At 37.9% G+C, this 17,948-nt stretch overlaps 1 protein-coding gene and 1 pseudogene across 1 annotated transcript; both read right to left on the bottom strand.

Annotated features, from left to right (window-relative positions):
* Nucleotides 1-2,386: 2,386 nt before the first annotated feature.
* On the bottom strand, nucleotides 2,387-2,746 carry LOC107058817 (uncharacterized mitochondrial protein AtMg00810-like). The gene has a single exon (XM_015304990.1). It carries the CDS (start codon nucleotides 2,744-2,746, stop codon nucleotides 2,387-2,389), a length of 360 nt encoding a protein of 119 aa, XP_015160476.1.
* Nucleotides 2,747-8,940: 6,194 nt separating this feature from the next.
* Nucleotides 8,941-10,662, bottom strand: LOC107058816 (uncharacterized protein K02A2.6-like; annotated as a pseudogene).
* Between the last annotated feature and the right edge of the window lie 7,286 nt (nucleotides 10,663-17,948).

Below are 17,948 nucleotides of genomic sequence, written 5' to 3'. Positions count from 1 at the left end.
GCCTTTTTGAGAAACTTATAAGTTTTCATCGTGTCAAACCTTGTAAGTGGATTTATGAATCCGACACATGAAATAAGTTAAGTAGTGCTCTAAAGGAATTAATCATTAAGTTAAATTTGTTAGTAATTTAATTTATTGATTAGTATCTGAAATCTTAACATGGGGAATTACATAGAGTTTAATGGGGAATTATGAAATATAAATAGAGGAGTGCAATTACGAATTTCTAGTGGAATGATTTGTAATTTATTATGGTAAGAATAATTCAAATTAATTATTTGGAATTATTTCCATAATAGGAAGCCTCAATAATTAATTGTGTGGTCCCTCTAGTGCCCATATTTAACTAGAACTCAGAATCCTATTTCTTAGGGGGAAAAGGAGTAGGCGTGTGTTTTCTTGTTTTCAAGAAAACTAGGTTTTCTTCTCCTTTTTGGATTGGGGAAGAAATCTCTATAAATAGAGGTTCTCCTAACCTAGAAAAAGATTGATTAGTTTTCTATTCAATACTTGCCCACCCAAGTATTGAGAGAGTTCGGATGTGAACTTGGGATCACTGTAGAAGACCATAGCTATTGTCTATCTCGTAGATTTGCTTGAAGGTCTGTCTATCTTTAGAGATTCGCTTGGAGGTATCTGCTCACGCTTCAAAAGGTATTTATCGAATTAAATTTCAGCAAGTCTATGTGTTCTAACATGATTATGGTTCTAGCATAAACAATATTGGTTATCTATTATTCATGTAAGCCATAAGATTCAAGTATGTTTCCGCTGTGCATATTTATTTTTCAACAGTTGGCTAGTGTTAGCCTGAATTGTGTTGTGGGCCTATAGTTAGCCTTTGAAGTCTATGTCACATAGAGTTGGTGGACAGTAAAGTTATCGCTTAGTTGTCCTCGTAATAGAGTATTAATTAAAAGAGAGAGGGATTAAGAGTTTAATTCCTAGATTGCATGAGTTTGTAATATGAATCTTGGCTCATGTTTAGTGAAGACGATGTTGGTAAAATTCTACGTGGTTAGTCATGTTTTTTTCCTTCCTTGAGCAAGAAGATTTTCACGTAAATATTTACTTCTTGTTGTGTAGTTTGCTCTATCTTTGTTCTTAGTTGTTCTCAATCAAGGACCTGTTCTCTTGACTCCCGGTGGATTCATATGAGTATATAGAAGATCAAATTCCTCAATTTAAAATGGCAAAAGAGTCGAGACAATTGAAGCACTCAAAAATTGTTCTTAAATGTGACAACTTATATGCTTCATGGTTTTGTTAGTTGAGGAAGCTTCATAGAAAATTTGTCGCTAGTACTATTAAGATGATCTTACCTAGTTATAACATGACATATTTCTCTTATATGAAACTAAGATGTTATTGAATAATTATAATACAGTTGACATTCACTAATACTACATTGAGCTTTGTTACAGTAGGCCTGGACACCAAATAGCTTCATCCAACACACTTAACAAAGTGATTTCTCTTCAAGAAGCTGATGCCTAGGGCATTAACTGTGAAGTTGAATGAATTAGCATCCCAACAATGAAGATACGCAGAGAGAATTAGAAGAGATAAGAAGAGAGAAGATATTTTCATTAATATTTCAACCGAATACAATGAGTTGTCCTTTTTATAGACACACATTCCTAACTAACTTTCTAACAAACTAATTCTGACTAATTAGCTTAATTTGTAATTACCATTAACTAACTTCTAACTAACTAGTTAATGTGTAGACTAAGGCACATTGATGCATTTACCAATCTCCTTTACACTCCCCCTCAAGCTTGAAGCTATGAAGACATTCTTCATTCCCAGCTTGGACATCAAATAAGAATGTGAGGCTCTCCCAAGACCTTTAGTGAACAAGTCTGCAGGCTGCTCAGATGAAGGCAAATGGGCAGTGACAATCAACCCTTCTTGAATTTTTTTCTCTAGTAAAATGACAATCTATATCTATGTGCTTTGTCCTTTCATGAAACACAGGATTAACAGCTATTTGCAAAGCTGATTTGCTGTCAGAAAACAAAGTGACAGGAACTTTGACATTTACTCCAAGCTCCTTGAACAATCCTGTCATCCAAATTACTTCTGCAACTGACGATGTCATGGCTTTGTATTCTGCCTCTGTTGAACTCCTAGAGATTGTGGCCTGCTTCTTAGACTTCCAAGAAATAGAAGAATTGCCGTAGTGTACCAGATAACCAGTAATAGACCTTCTGCTATTAATACAAGCACCCCAATCAGCATCACAATACACCTTTAGAAGATCATCACCAGTGGAAGACATCATTATTCATCATTATTCCCAACCCTGGTGCATGCTTCACATATCTAACTAGTCTCATGGCTACTTCCATATGAGACCTTTTGGGGGAATGCATAAATTAACTCAAACTTTGCACAGCAAAAGCAATGTCTGGTCTGATCTTGTAGTTGTGAGATACAGAAGCGTCCCAATAAGTTTATGATATCCAGTAGGATCTTCTAACACCAAGTCCTCAGAATTTGATGACACCATAGGAATTGTGATAGTTTTAGCACCTGCAAGTCTCATGTCTGCAATTAACTCTAAAGCATATTTTCTCTGATGCATCAATATCCCCCTATTACTTCTTGCAAACTCAATACCCAAGAAGTACTTAAGTTCTCCGAAGTCCTTGATCTTGAAAGTTGTGTGTAGTGTTTCTTTGGTGTGTTGAATCATAGAGTGATCATTTCCTATAAGTATCAAGTCATCCACATAGACCATGACTATTACAATCTTGTTACCGCATCCATCTTAGTGAACAAAGAGTAGTCATTTGTGCTTTGACGAAAACTAGCTGAAATTAAGGCTTTAGTGAGTTTTATGTTCCATTGTCTAGAGGCTTGCTTAAGCCCATGCAAGGACTTTAAAATCCTACACACTTTCCCATCAGTCCTCTTTTGTCTTGAAAAACCTTCTGGAATGGTCATACATACTTCTTCATATAGATCCCCTTGTAATAATGCATTATACATGTCGTGCCGTAATTTTCCTAGCCTTTAGAAAAATCACTTTTTTGAAATGTTCTAAGTATAAAACAATTAGAGAAAGTACTTAGAAAAGAGTCGCCACTTAATTTTTTAAAGAAATTAAGAAAACTTACAATTTCCAAAGATTTAAACAGAAAAAATCATTTGAAAATACCAAAGAGGGTTCGGGGTTCAATTTACACTTCGAGAAGGGTTTAAGCATTCGAAGTGTCCGCTAACGTGCGGTTGACCTGTGACTTGACTAAAATGTATTTGACTATTTTTTAGAAAAAATAAAGATTTAGCATAAAAATAAAATAAAATAATAACTTACAATATATTTGATTAACTTTGAGAAAAAATTAAATAAAGGACGCATTTTATTTTATTTTTTATTTTTTAGAGAAAGGGACCCAAAAATGAAACATTTGACTCAAAATACAAGTCTTTAGAAATTAATTGGAATTTATTTTATTCATTTTTGAAACAATAATTTAAACCCATTTAAAGCATGAAAATCATTTCTTAATTAATTGACTAACCTTTTTTTTTTTTGAGAAAAGACTAAGTAAGTGTGTATATATATATATATATATATATATTCAATTAATTGAAAAGGGTTTGATTAACTTATTTTTTTTTAGTTTATTTGAGAAAATACTTTAACTTACAACAATTTTAAAATGAATAAAAATGTGATTAAGTGAAGAGGCGTTAAAACATATCTCTTAAGAACAAAATGTTTAACTTAATTAGAAAGTATAATTTGATCCACATATTTGATAAAATAAAAAATATATATTAAAAGTTAACCAACACAAAGAAAATAACTTATCTTTTGGGAGTCAAATTAGGTTAATTAAAAATTATAAAGTTAGAGTTAAACAACAAACAATAAATCATCACAATTAAATAATTAAAGAGTAAGGAAGAAAATGAATTTGGGCCTCCTTTTGGGCCAAATTCGCTGGAATTTTTGGGGGTTTAAATCTGAACCCGTTTTTGTATACAACTTATGTATATTAGTGTATATTAACGTGTATATCAGCCTCTTTCATGTATTTCTTGCTTCCAAACACATGTATTTCGCCTCATCCCTGTGTTCCTGCGTTTTTGACCTGTATATCTCTATATAATGATGTATACTGCTGTATACAATATATATACAGCCTATTTCTGGCTTTTCGAGACCTATGTTTCAGCTTCCTTAGCCTGTAAGTTAGCTTCTCTTCCCTTGTATTCTAGCTTCCCATCAATTTGAGCAATAACGACGACCGACTCGATAAAATAGGAGTGTTGGGTTTCAACCCAACTCGAGGTGCAAGGAATGAAGGAGAGGGTCCAATGGATCCAAATTGAGGAAGGTCATGCACAAAATAAGAAATGATAAGAATTAGTAACTAATCAAAATTGAACACTCACTAAAGTAGCTATGTATGTAAAATAGTAATAAGATAAATTTCCTCACAATAGCATGACCAACATTAACAACTCTTAGATGGATAGATATGCAAAGAATCAAGAATTAAGGAAGTGAAACTAGCAAAGCTTCACAGTAACTTTGATGCACACTGGGATTGAAGAAGTTAAAGACACCAAACCAAACTTCATGTGGCTTTCCAAAGGAAACAACCGAATGACAAATCTCAAAGAGTACATTGATGATTTCAAACCCGTGCTTATTAAAATTACCTTATTTCAACACGACTGTCAATATTCGATCTTAATTCACAAATAAACTAACATCATGTAATTTTCGACTCTAAATCATGTTGAAATCCCGTTCACGAGTCAAAACATAAATCTAACATATATGACTCCCAACATGACAAAATACAAGTTCATGAAAAGAGTAAAGTAATCCAACAACAAACAAAGGGACAAGAGTTGCCTGGGAACATAAAAGAAAAATGCAACAAAAATATAATAATAAAATAAGATGGCATGAATTGAAAAGAAGCTTCAATAATGAAGGAGACAATTGGATTTGTACCAATATCCTGTATTAAGCAAAGAAGGACAAATAACTACCCATATCAAGACAAGTATTAAGATTTTTGGGGAAAAAGACCACAATAGCTTTACACTTATATATATACACATACACACCAACTACAATATAAAAACAAGATAAAATAATTTTTGGCTAATGTTAGCACACGAGTCACATTTGCACACCAATGATTTAACAAATCATAGTAATTCAATTCAACGAGCTTACACTAAATTTATAGCACACCATATCTTATCAACAAGAGGAGTAACATTTACCTAAATTCGAATGCTAAAACGACAACTAGGTATCACCATTATGGGAGCCAAAAGCGAACAACAACAACATGATCAAAATTCAAAAAAAATTCAAACAATGCGAACACGAGATGAAGAGGAATTTAACAAAAAGTAAGAATGATATTACCTTTTTCTGGGCAGCGAACTGAGACAACGAGTTTAACCACGAAGAACTACCACCACTGTGAGCCTGCTTCGATGGGTTCCGAAAAATAAAATAAACTTTGAATTCTAATAAAGGAGACTCAAACTCTCTGTTCTTTTTTTTTTTTTTTACTCTTTCCGGTTGGTTTTTTTTTTTTTATCAATTTTCCTCTATTTCTCCCTCTTTTTTAGTGATCAAAAGAGATGAATATATAGATGGAAATTAGGGGGAGATCGGGTGAAATTTCTCATTTCAAATTCAAATTTCTTGCTCCTTTTCAAGGCCAATAGGGAGCAACTGAGTTTGGTATGAAATTTCTCCAAAATCCTAGAAAATCCAAGGCAGCAGGGCTGCTGCGTACAACTGCTGTTGACATTTTGAACTGCTGCTGCTATTGTTGAAATTATAAGGGAAAAAGGGGTGGGGCCGGCTGGTTGCTGGATTGCAGGCGAGGAGGACGACTTTTCTCCAAATTTGCCGGACTGATGCGACTGATTGCTGCTATTGTTGAAATTAGAAGGGAAAGAGGGGGTGGGGCCGGTTTGGTGCATGTTGTTGTATTATTATATGTTGGGTTTCTCTTGAATTGGAAAATAAGTGGGCAGGTGGGGTCGGTTTGGTACATGTATTGTATTGTATTGTTAATGTTGGGTGCTTTTTGAATTAGGAAATAGGTGGGCCAGGGTTTTTTGGAAGGGGATTAGGAAAAACTTAGCCAATTTGATTTAGTTAAAATAGGCTTAGCTAGTAATTAAATAAGACAAATTGATATTAATTAATTAACGAGCTTCTTAATCTTAATAAAATAAAATAATTAACTTAATTATAAACGACTAAATAACCAAATAAAATAAAGCTAAAATCCTTTTGAGACAATTTTCGAACATTCATAAAATATACTAATTAGACACATAATTCTATAAAATATCACATTTATTATTTTAAAATTTATAAAAATGACAAAACTACTTAAAATGACTTGAAAATTATTTTGAATTTTATAAAGCCAATTATTTCAAACCATTTGGAATTTAGGAAGCTCGATGATTAATTTATATTGTGGAGGTCCAAAATTGGATGTCAACAACTGTCTCTCGTTTAACTTGGATTGATGAAAGAAATCCGAGGAAAATGAAATTGACGAATCCAAATTTGACCGACCACATCTTCATCTTTCAGAAAGAGGGATTTGGTAGGGACTTTAGGAATTACGGCCGAACCACGGAAATGGGTTTCCTACATGTCTCATGCTATATGAGAATTCAGGCCATTTGTAGTTCGGTACGCTCGATTGAAAAGGAAATTTATTATGCAAGATAACCTTTTATTCTGGAAAAGCGACAAAGTAAGTCGAGTTATGAAAAAGAGGCTTGCAACTTCTTAGCCATGAATGTGGAGCTCTTCACATCCATAAGTAAGAACTTACGTGGACATAATTTCCAAAGTTCTTGGTACATTGTCACTCAGATTGGAAATTTGCTTCTGGTAAAGACCAAAAAAATTTCGGATGCGAAACTAAAACTGACAAACCCAAAGATAAACCCACATGCCTTCTGATAGGGGTGTGGTTTGATTGTGGTGGAAGTCGCTCCTCTGCTCGCGTCCTAAGAGTTTGGCACTCCTCTTTGGACTATGTCCCAGTTCGCTGCTAAGAAAAAGTTCCACGTTGTGCTACATCCTCTTTGATGTCGTCCGCACCTGTGTTTGTTTTGGAGAATTCATCCTTTCGAATGTTCTCAACAAAGACTGAGATAAAACTCATTAGCATAAAAATGTAATTCAAAAGGGAGACAGTGTCTTTTACCGTGTTGACACTTAATTGTTCTCTTTGGACATTTGACGTCAGCTTCCTCTATTCTGACGTAAAGCAAATAAAGCTCGTATTTTGTATTTGTAATATAATCTTCAATGTATTCTTCTTTTGATGATGAAGTAATAAAATAAGCAGATGTAATATGTTGATAGTTCTCTTTATGTCGTCTTTGCAATTTGATTATGAATGACCATCTTGACGGTTTGAATATGCAATGGCCCTCTTGGCAGTTTGAATATAAATGCCCCTCTTGGCATTTTGATATGCAATGACCCTTTTGTCAATTTAAATATGAATGGCCCTCTCGGCAATTTGAATATGCAATGGCCCTCTAGGCAGTTTGAATATGCAATGGCCCTCTTGGCAGCTTGAATATGCAATGGCCCTCTCGGCGATTTTGAATATAAATGCCCTCTTGGCATTTTGATATGCAATGGCCTTCTTGGCATTTTGAATATGATGGCCCTTTTGGCAATTTGATTATGAATGGCCCTCTTGGCAATTTTAATATGGGTTTGAATATGAATGGCCCTCTCAACGGTTTGAATATGAATGGTCCTCTCGGCGGTTTGAATATGAATGGCCCTCTTGGCGGTTTGAATATGATGGCCCTCTCGGCAGTTTGAATGTGATGGTGCTCTCGGCATTTTGAGTATGAATGGCCATTTTGGCAATTTAATATGCAATGTCCCTCTCGGCATTTTGAATATGAATGACTTTGACTATGAATGTCGTCTTTCATCAATATCTCTTTGGTCAAGCAGAGATGTTACACTCACTATAAGACATTTGCTGGTATGTTCTCCTGAGCTAGTTGGTTGGCAAATATAGCTCCTTTGATGATTTTATTATACCCTGCATCCACAAAAATATGTTAGTTTTGGAACACTGATCTGTGTTGAAGTCGCCTTGCTCCTGGTCTCGTTATCTCTGGCACTTTGTCTGGTAGATCCAAGGAATCGCAGGAGACAAAAGAAAAAAAATCATAGTTAGATTAAAACATTTGCTAGGCATGAAGTTTTGAAAAATAGTTTTAAAGAAAATATCTGCCAATTAACTGTCAGTTATGCACGACACGAACAAAACCCTTTGTCTCAGATTTTGATATGATAGGTAGCTTGCTGGCAACTTAAAACCTTTTAAGAACACGTCAATTTGAGGCAATTGAAGTTGACTTCGAAGGTCCGAGTATCCTTGATGGAATTTTTGAGGTCCTTCTCAAAAATTCTGTCCCAGTTAGATTTTTCAAAAACAAATTTGATGATGATCACGGGAGTCTTGCATTTGAGATCTCCTCAAATTATTCCTAATTGTCACATTTCGATATGATATTTGACTCTTGTTTGTAGGAAATGACCTTTCTTGTTGAATTTTTGAGGTCCTCTCAAAAATTCTGTCTCAGTTTCCATTGTGAGGGGAAATGGAAATCTTATTGGGAATATGACCGAACCTTTGTGGCGCCTACGTATCCCGTTGAGGCAGAAATCAGGTCAAACGTAGTTCCCATCTCGAGAATTGACAAAAATAGAAAATTTGATAAGGAAACGACCGAGGCCGACATAGACCGCCTACGTATCTCATTCTTGAGAATTCAGGTCGAACGTAGTTCAAGTACAAGGGGAATGTTTCAAAACATGATGCGACAATGATTACAAGCAAACTGCAATTACAAAGAAATAAAGAAAGGAAGTATCATCTTTCAAATGTAGTATCTCTTGACGGCATCTGAATTGATAGCTTTGCGCCACACCTGACCGTCCATCTTTGCTAGAACCAAAGCTCCTCTTGATAGTACTTTGTGGACAACATACGGTCCTTGCCAGTTAGGTGCGAATTTCCATTTATATTCCTCTTGATGAGGGAAAATGCGTTTCAACACCAATTGGTCTACCTCAAATGTTCGAACTCTTACTTTCTTGTTGAAAGCGCGAGTCATTCTCTGTTGATACAACTGACCATGACAAACAACACTCATTCTCTTCTCATCAATCAATGCTAATTGCTCATATCGATCACGAACCCACTCGGTATTACTCAATTCAGCTTCCTGAACAATCCTTAAAGATGGTATCTCAACTTCAGCTGGTATCACTGCTTCTGTTCCATATACCAATAGGTAAGGAGTTGCTCCAGTTGAGGTTCGGATTGTGGTGCGGTAACCTAGCAAAGCATAAGGCAAATTTTGATGCCAACATTTGTAGTTGTCAATCATCTTTCTCAGTATCCTCTTGATGTTCTTATTAGCAGCTTCCACAGCTCCATTCATTTAAGGGCGATATGCAGTTGAATTGTGGTGTGTAATTTTGAATTGTTCACATATCTCTTTCATCAAGTGACTATTCAGATTTGCTCCATTGTCTGTGATGATAGACTCTGGAACTCCAAAACGACATATCAAATTGTTGCGAACAAAATCGGCCACAACTTTCTTTGTCACAGCTTTGTAGGAAGCAGCTTCGACCCACTTTGTGAAGTAATCAATGGCGACCATAATGAACCTATGACCATTAGAAGCAGCAGGCTCAATCGGTCCAACAACATCCGTGCCCCAGGCTACAAATGGCCAAGGGGAACTCATCGCATTGAGCTCGTGGGGTGGTACCTTGATCAAATCTCCGTGTACCTGGCATTTATGAAATTTTTGGACAAACCGGCCACAATCATTTTCCATAGTCATCCAGAAGTATCCCGCCCTTAAGATTTTCTTTGCTAATGTAAACCCATTCATATGCGTCCCACACACTCCAGCGTGCACTTCTTCAAACAATTTTGTGACTTCTGCAGTATCCACACATCTCAGTAGTCCCAAATCGGGTGTCCTCTTATAAAGAACCTCTCCATTCAAGAAGAAGTTGTTTGCCATTCTTCGAATTGTTTTCTTCTGAATACATGTCACTTTTTTTGGATATTCGCCAGCTTCTAAGTACTTTTTTACATCGATATACCATGGATTCCCATCTCATTCTGCTTCCACATGTGAACAGTGTGCTGGTTGTTCTTTTAAAACTATCTCAAGTGGATCGATATAATTCTTTTCTGGGTGTTGTATCATGGACGATATGGTTGCAAGGGCATCAGCAAACTCGTTTTGTATTCTCGGCGTGTGTCTGAACTTGGTCTTTCTAAATCTTTGGCATAATCTTCGTACCAATTGTATGTATGGTAAGATTTTAGGATTCTTCACCGCCCATTCTCCTTGAACTTGATGAATCAACAAGTCTGAATCACCAATTATCAGTAATTCTTGAACATTCATGTCAAGAGCCATTATAATGCCAAGAATACACGTTTCATACTCAGCCATGTTATTAGTGCATCGGAATCTAAGCTTTGCTGTTGCTGGATAATGTTGCCCCGATTCAGATATCAACACTGCTCCAATTCCTGATCCTACAGAGTTTACTGCTCCATCAAAGAACATTCTCCACCAGGATATGATTCTGATATGTCTTCCCCTACAAACAATACTTCTTCATCAGGAAAATATGTTCTAAGTGGTTCATATCCTTCATCTACGGGGTTTTCAGCAAGGTGATCTGCCAAAGCTTGCCCCTTGATTGCTTTCTGAGTCATGTACACAATATCGAACTCGCTCAACAACATTTGCCACTTTGCTAGCTTTCATGTGGGCATTACTTTCTGAAATATGAACTTGAGCGGGTCCATCCTTGAAATGAGATGTGTTGTATAAGCCGACAGATAATGTCTCAATTTCTGAGCAACCCAAGTCAAAGCACAACAAGTTCTCTCTAAAAGAGTATAACGAGCCTCATAAGATGTGAACTTCTTGCTCAAATAGTATATAGCTCTCTCCTTTCTTTCGGTCTCATCATGTTGTCCCAACACACACCCGAATGCATTGTCAGAGACGGATAAATACAATAGCAGAGGACTGCTCGCACGTGGTGGCACCAATACTGGTGGATTCGAAAGATAACTCTTGATGGTGTCAAAAGCCTTCTAACATTCCTCGGTCCATTTGGTTGGTGCATCTTTTCGTAGTAACTTGAAAATGGGCTCACATATCACTGTTGATTGAGCTATAAATTGACTGATGTAATTTAGTCTTCCCAGAAAACTCATTACTTCCTTCTTAGTCTTTGGAGGAGGTAAGTCTTGAATTGTCTTGATCTTGGAAGGATCAAGCTCGATACCTCTTCTTCTAACTATGAATCCCAGTAACTTCCCTGCAGGTACTCCAAATGCACATTTGGCTGGGTTCAACTTCAAATCATACCTATGTAACCTGTTAAATAACTTTTCCAAGTGTGTCAGGTGATTCGAACTCTTGCGGGATTTTATGATGACATCGTCCACATATACCTCAATATCTTTGTGGATCATATCATGGAAAATGATGGTCATAGCTCTAATGTAAGTGGCTCCCGCATTTTTTAGGCCGAACGGCATCACTCGATAATGGTAGACTCCCCAAGGTGTGATAAATGTTATTTTTTCTACATCTTCTTCATCCATTAGAATCTGGTGGTATCCCGCAAAGCAATCCACAAAAGATTGCATCTCATGCTTAGCACAATTATCGATAAGTATGTGTATGTTTGGCAAAGGGAAATTATCTTTCGGACTTGCTTTGTTGAGATCCCGATAATCCACGCATATCCTAATTTTTCCATATTTCTTCGCCACTGGAACAATGTTAGCCAGCCAAGTGGGATACTTGGTCACTTTAACGACTTTTGATTCGATCTGCTTCATGACCTCCTCTTTTATCCTTAAGCTCAGATCGGGCTTGAACTTTCTGGTTTTCTGCTTTACTGGACAGTACTCTGAATTGATAGGCAGCTTATGGGAAACAATATCAGTGCTTAACCCTGGCATATCATCATAAGACCAGGCAAACACATCGATGTATTGTCTGAGCAACTTAACCAATTCTTCTTTTTCCGTTGCTGCCAAATGGACACTGACTCGGGTTTCTCTGATCGACTCGCCATCTCCCAAGCTTACTGTCTCTATTTCATCCAAGTTGGGATTTTTATCGTCTTCAAGTTGCCTCAAGTCCTCGGTAAGGTATTCATGCATTTTAGTTTCCTCATCATATTCTTCACATTCATCTTCATCGACCTTACTTGGTTCGCCGTGTTCGTGACATGTCATGACATTGGCAGGTTTAGATTCATTTTTTACTGAAAAGAACAACAAATCAACCATGTTAGATAGAAAGAGTTTAAATTTATTTGTTGCAGAATAATTCGCAATGACAAGATAATCAATTTAAAATAAACGAGGCTTTCATTGGAATTTTAAAAGGCGTACAAACTTTGGTCATGACTCATGAGTCATTTCCTTTTTAAACATTACGATGAAAAATAAAGTGACATAAATGGTGTTTCGGGCCTTGTCCGAACAACACCGATTTTCAAAATAAAACTTCAAATCTTGTCTTTGTCTACCAAGCCATTCGATGGATCATAAGTGGAGTGGCCATCCAATTCTGCAGCATCTCTCCAGGTTCGGCATCTTGGATGGTGGATGTTGTTGTGCATTTTGTCGAGATCACAGCACAATTTTCTTCATCAAACAATCTTCCCATCCCTTCCACTAGACCGTCAATCTCAGGCTCTAAAGCTTTAGCAACAAATGACTGGTACAATACTGGAATAGGCTTCGGTATATCACAGTCATGTTTCTTCCTTGTTTCTGCTTCAATCAAATATTCCTCTGTTGAGGTATAACCGATACCGAATCAGAAATTTTGAAGTGGTATAGGAAGAGGTTCGGATATGCCATCCAAATTCTTGCCTAACCCACGCCCAAGTTCAAAACCACTTCTCAACATAGTTGTGGCTAGCATTTTATACACTTGCGGCATTGGAACTTGCAATGTCGTATCTTCAAAACCAGCATTCATTATCTCCACCATGTGAAAGTCAGTATTCTGAGAAGTCTCTTCAATAACTGGAATGGAGAAATCAGGGTACCTACGGTCACTCCCTTCACCATGAATGGCAATTTCATGGTCCTCCCAAAAAAACTTCAAAAGTTGATGCAATGTGGATGGAACTACTCCAACAGCATGGATCCATGGTCTTTCTAGCAATAAGTTGTAACTTGTAGATATACCCATCACCTGGAATTCAGTGACAAATTCCGTAGGCCCCATTTGGATACACAAGTCTACTTCCCCTATGGTCTCTCTTTGCAAACCATCAAATGCCCTTACATTCATACGGCTTTGACGGATTTTCCCTACATCATATTTTAGCTGAGTCAGGGTTGATAATAGGCAGATATTGAGCCCTGATCCATTATCAATCAATACTCGAGCTACAAACTTGTCCCTGCATTTGATGGTGATATATAAGGCACGGTTATGCATCATCCCTTCGAGTGGCAACTCATCTTCTCGGAAAGAGATTTGATGACTCCCAATGACATGACTTACCATAGTGGCCAGATTCTCACCACTTGTTCCCGTCGGTACATATGTTTCATCAAGTACCTTCAACAGTGCTTTTTGATGGTACTCAGAACTCATTAATAGAGCCCAAACAGAAATTTGAGCGGGGAGTCTTCTCTAAATGCTTGACAATGGAATACTCTTTAGGCTGCATTCTTCGCCAAAATTCTTCAGCCTCACCCTCTGTGATCGGCCTTTTTTGGTTATTCTTTTCTTCGTGTCTCCTGAGTTAGTTCTTCTGGAATGTAGCATCTTCCAGAACGTGTCATCCCTTGTGAGATAGCCGCATGCACGACAAACTTTTCTTTGGGCTGCTCGTTGTTGCTTTCCTTTGTCAAAGTGAATGCTTGATGAGGTGCAGTTATTACAACAAACTCTGGACGGGCCTTTATAGTCAAGGAGTCCACTGTTGGTATAAGTGAGTTGACATTTGCTTCACCGATAGTCCCATTAGCAAGCCAATCTTCGTCTCTTTCAATCATGTTGATGGTAGTTCCTCCATGATTCGGCAATGGGTTAAGGTTCACATTGGGGGCAGGGGCTTAGAGAGTGATGACCCTATTATCGATCAAGTCTTGAATCTTATGTATCAGATTGATACATCTTTCTGTATCATGTCCTGCCCCTCCAGAATGGTACGCACAACATTGATCTGCTCGGAAGAACTTTGTTATGGGATTAATTGCCTTTGCGTCTACTGGTTGGATCAATCCTGCCGCTCTTAGACGCTCAAAGAGTTGGGTACGTGTTTCTGCCAAAGGAGTGAAAACTCTGGGAGGCTTTCTTTCGAGGTTAGGACGGGGTAGATTGTTGGCATTTGGGTTGTTTTGTTCGGGATTTTGGTAGACTGGTGCATTGACTTGGTGATTTGGTAGTGTATTTTGGTAGGTTAGTGGTTGATTTTGGTAGATGGGCGGTGGTGCTTGGTAGTTCTGTTGTCCATAATAGATTGGGATTGGAGCTTGTGGAGATAGTGGGTAAATATTTGAGGTGGGGAATCGATTGGAGTTTCTAATGGCAGAACCAGACCTAAAATACCTTTGCAGCCTTGGCCTCAGGCTAAAAGATACAGCAGACACGTCCTCTTTCTTTTTCCTAGCGAATCTTATGGCCATGGATGGTGAGGATTTGTTGGCGGCCTGCAAGGCAGTGAGTGAGACTTGTAACCTTTCCAGACTTGAGGCCATCTTCTATGGCTTCTCCCATTCTGATCAACTCCGAAAACTTCTATCCCAACATAGGCAACATCCTTTCATAATACTCGGGCTCCTGAGCTCGAATTAAAGCAGAGGTTATTTCGCTTTCAGTCATCACAGGTTGTACCTTTGCGGCTTCTTTCCTCCAGCGACACGCATATTCACGATAGTCCTCCGTGGTCTTTTGCTTGATTTTTTCCAAATAATATCTGTCAGGGATAGCTTCGACATTAAACTGGAATCTTTCCAAAAAGTCTTTGGCCAGAGCCCCCCATGTAGACCACTGACAGAGTTCTTGAGATGTGAACCATTCTAACGCCTCCTCACTAAGGCTTCGACTAAACAACCTCATAATTAATGCATCATTTTCCCCAATACCCACGAGTTTGTCACAATAAGCTCGTAGGTGAGCCATGGGATTGCCAATACCATTGAAGGTTTCAAATTTTGGAATTTTGTAACCTTCGGGTATTTCCAAGTCAGGGTGCATGCAAAGGTCCTCATACTCAAGTCCTGTTATCTTCCTCGAAGGAAAGCTAGGACATGGTTCAGGGATTGTATAGGCTGGTGGAGTTTGGAATGTTACGGAAGGGTGTGCAGGCAGGCTAGGCAAAATATTTGGATTATTGGGGACTGGGACTGGGATTTGATAGGTTGGCATGAAGTTTTGGGAGTGATTACTATTAGGAGCTTGGTTCTGATTTGGTAGTGGTGGTGGTGTTTGGTAGGAAGTGTTGGCGTAAGGAGCGTTGGATACAGTTAAGTCAATGGTATGAGGATTAGGGGTGGGAGTGATGGGTCTTATGGTATGGGTAGGGAAATAGTTGGGTAATGGGGAACTTAGTGATGGAAAAGGAGGAGGACGTCTTCTAGTTTCAAGGGGGGGTTCATTCGATGCAATGGATAGTTTGGCCAGATATTTGGTCTGTTGAAGCTCTTCCTGCATGTCTGCAATTCGCTGCATTAACTGAGAGATCAACTCACTCTGATCAGCGAGTTCGACATTTCTGATGGTCACATCCACTATTCCCGTTTCTTCAGAAGTACCAGTCATTTTGCTCTTGCCTTTCTCCAAAGAATTATCAGGGAAGGATGGTATGATTGCTTTATATCTTGTAAAGTAGGGATGGTCGGCCAGCTTGATTTCAACACAGATCAGTTTTTACCTGTAGAGAAGAACAACTCAAAAGACATATGTGTTAGCTTTTGTTTTTAACGAGATATGCAAATAAGATGATATAAAATAAACACACAAGTGTCATTTTGCTTCAAGCAAATTAATCCACGGAAATATTTTGAGTGAATTTGAGGACCCAATGGAAAGAAATCTTCTTTGGAAAGGTCGACTTGCATAGAATCTTGCTAATTTCTTCCACTCATATGCTTTTGTAAGTGGAACTCTTCAGAATCATTCACTAATAAGAGAGAATAAAAATTGACAAGATAGGGACCGAGCCTTAAGTAGGCTGCCTACGTATCCACCAAGGAAATCAGGCCCGACGTAGTTCGAATTACATAAGATAACCTAAATGTACCCTTCCCGAAATTGATGGAGAGACTAGGCTCGAAGAGAGCTTCCTACGTACCCCCTATGGGATCAAGTCTCGCGTAGTTCTTGATTACAATAAAAATTTAAAAACAACATGACAAACATAAGAAAAGTGTTACATGAACGTAAATCTAGCCAAAGGCTTCTTTCCTTCTTCTTCAACTGTAGGGTGACGATCCGGTGCTCTCGTCATCTGAACCTACTTTTGTTTTACCTTTTCCCCTAATGGAGGGAGCATTCCCAAAATTTAGTTCCTTAATGTCCCGTTCAATTTTGGGGATCCTTGCAGACGCTTTAGTGGTATTAATTATCTCTTGATCAATTTTCGCAATCTTTCTTTTCACCGAGGTTGTTTCCATGTCAACCTCAATAATTCTCTCTCGTAGTATCCATTCAGTTTGGTCCAATATTGCAAGTCTCTTTTTGGCTGCAGCTATCCTCTCTTTAGTCTCGACAATTTTCTGAACATTGACTCTTCAGTTTCTTCATCACTAACCAAAGCAATTGGTGGGATTGGTGCGTTGACACTTTTTCCAGACATTCTAGCAAGTCGACCTTCCTATGATGGACGAATAAAACTTAGGAGATTTTTAGAGTAGACGGTTTATATATTTCTGAGAAACTTGGACAACACTTCAGAAGTAATTTGGACGGACTTTGCTGTTGTGAATTTTAATATATGCTTAGAGTGCTCTAAGAAACAAGAGTGGATTAATTCTGCTTTAGACAAAGTGACACATCACATCACAACACAAAGCAATCATATCAGGTAGCAAAATTTATATCACGCCCTAAACTTCTGACCTTTTTATGCCAAAGGTGGGCCTATCGAATTGAAGGATGTATGACGTCATTTGAAACATTTCATTGCCCCAAAACCCAAATTTATACAAGTTTTACGAATAAACTAAATGGGGATACATAATAGGGGAAATGGGATACAAAATATCAGTCCCGCGTAGGGGTTCAATCCTACTCTATGCTTCCAAGGAAAGATCATATGTTCTTGATTTCTCGTCATCTTCGAATGTCCACGCTCTTGGATGCTATGATAATTTGATCCTTCTTCGACTCGAACAAACGATTAAAACTCAACCCCAAGAGACAATGGTTTGCTAAATGACGTATACATCCTTCAAATTTAAACACATAAGCATGATTGTCTTTTATTGACCAATGAGCCAAATAGACACAAGATGGACTTCTAATGGCCCCAAACACGTCTTGGGTGTTGGGTCAACTTAGTTCAAATGCGCTAATTTTGGGATTTGGTTTTGCTCTACGCTAGTTGACTAAGAGTGGAGTTTATTGGAAGTGGATTGGTGACCCAAGCGGACAACTTGAGCTGGAGCAGTTAGAGACCGTTGACCATCCAGTGGCCAACTACATTCACCAGGGTACCCCGAGAACAGTTTGGTTAACGAACGACTGCGGCCCGCATAATCGTCCTTTAAGTGAAAAGAAAAAAATGTCATTTGACGGAATAAATGATATGCATGCAATGACAGTTGATATCACAATTTAAGCAACTAAGGCACATT

Source organism: Solanum tuberosum, unplaced genomic scaffold, assembly GCF_000226075.1.
Source record: "Solanum tuberosum cultivar DM 1-3 516 R44 unplaced genomic scaffold, SolTub_3.0 scf00642, whole genome shotgun sequence".
Lineage (NCBI taxonomy): Eukaryota > Viridiplantae > Streptophyta > Magnoliopsida > Solanales > Solanaceae > Solanum > Solanum tuberosum.
The sequence above is the reverse complement of the archived record's forward strand: the minus strand, read 5'-3'. Positions and strand labels throughout refer to the sequence as shown.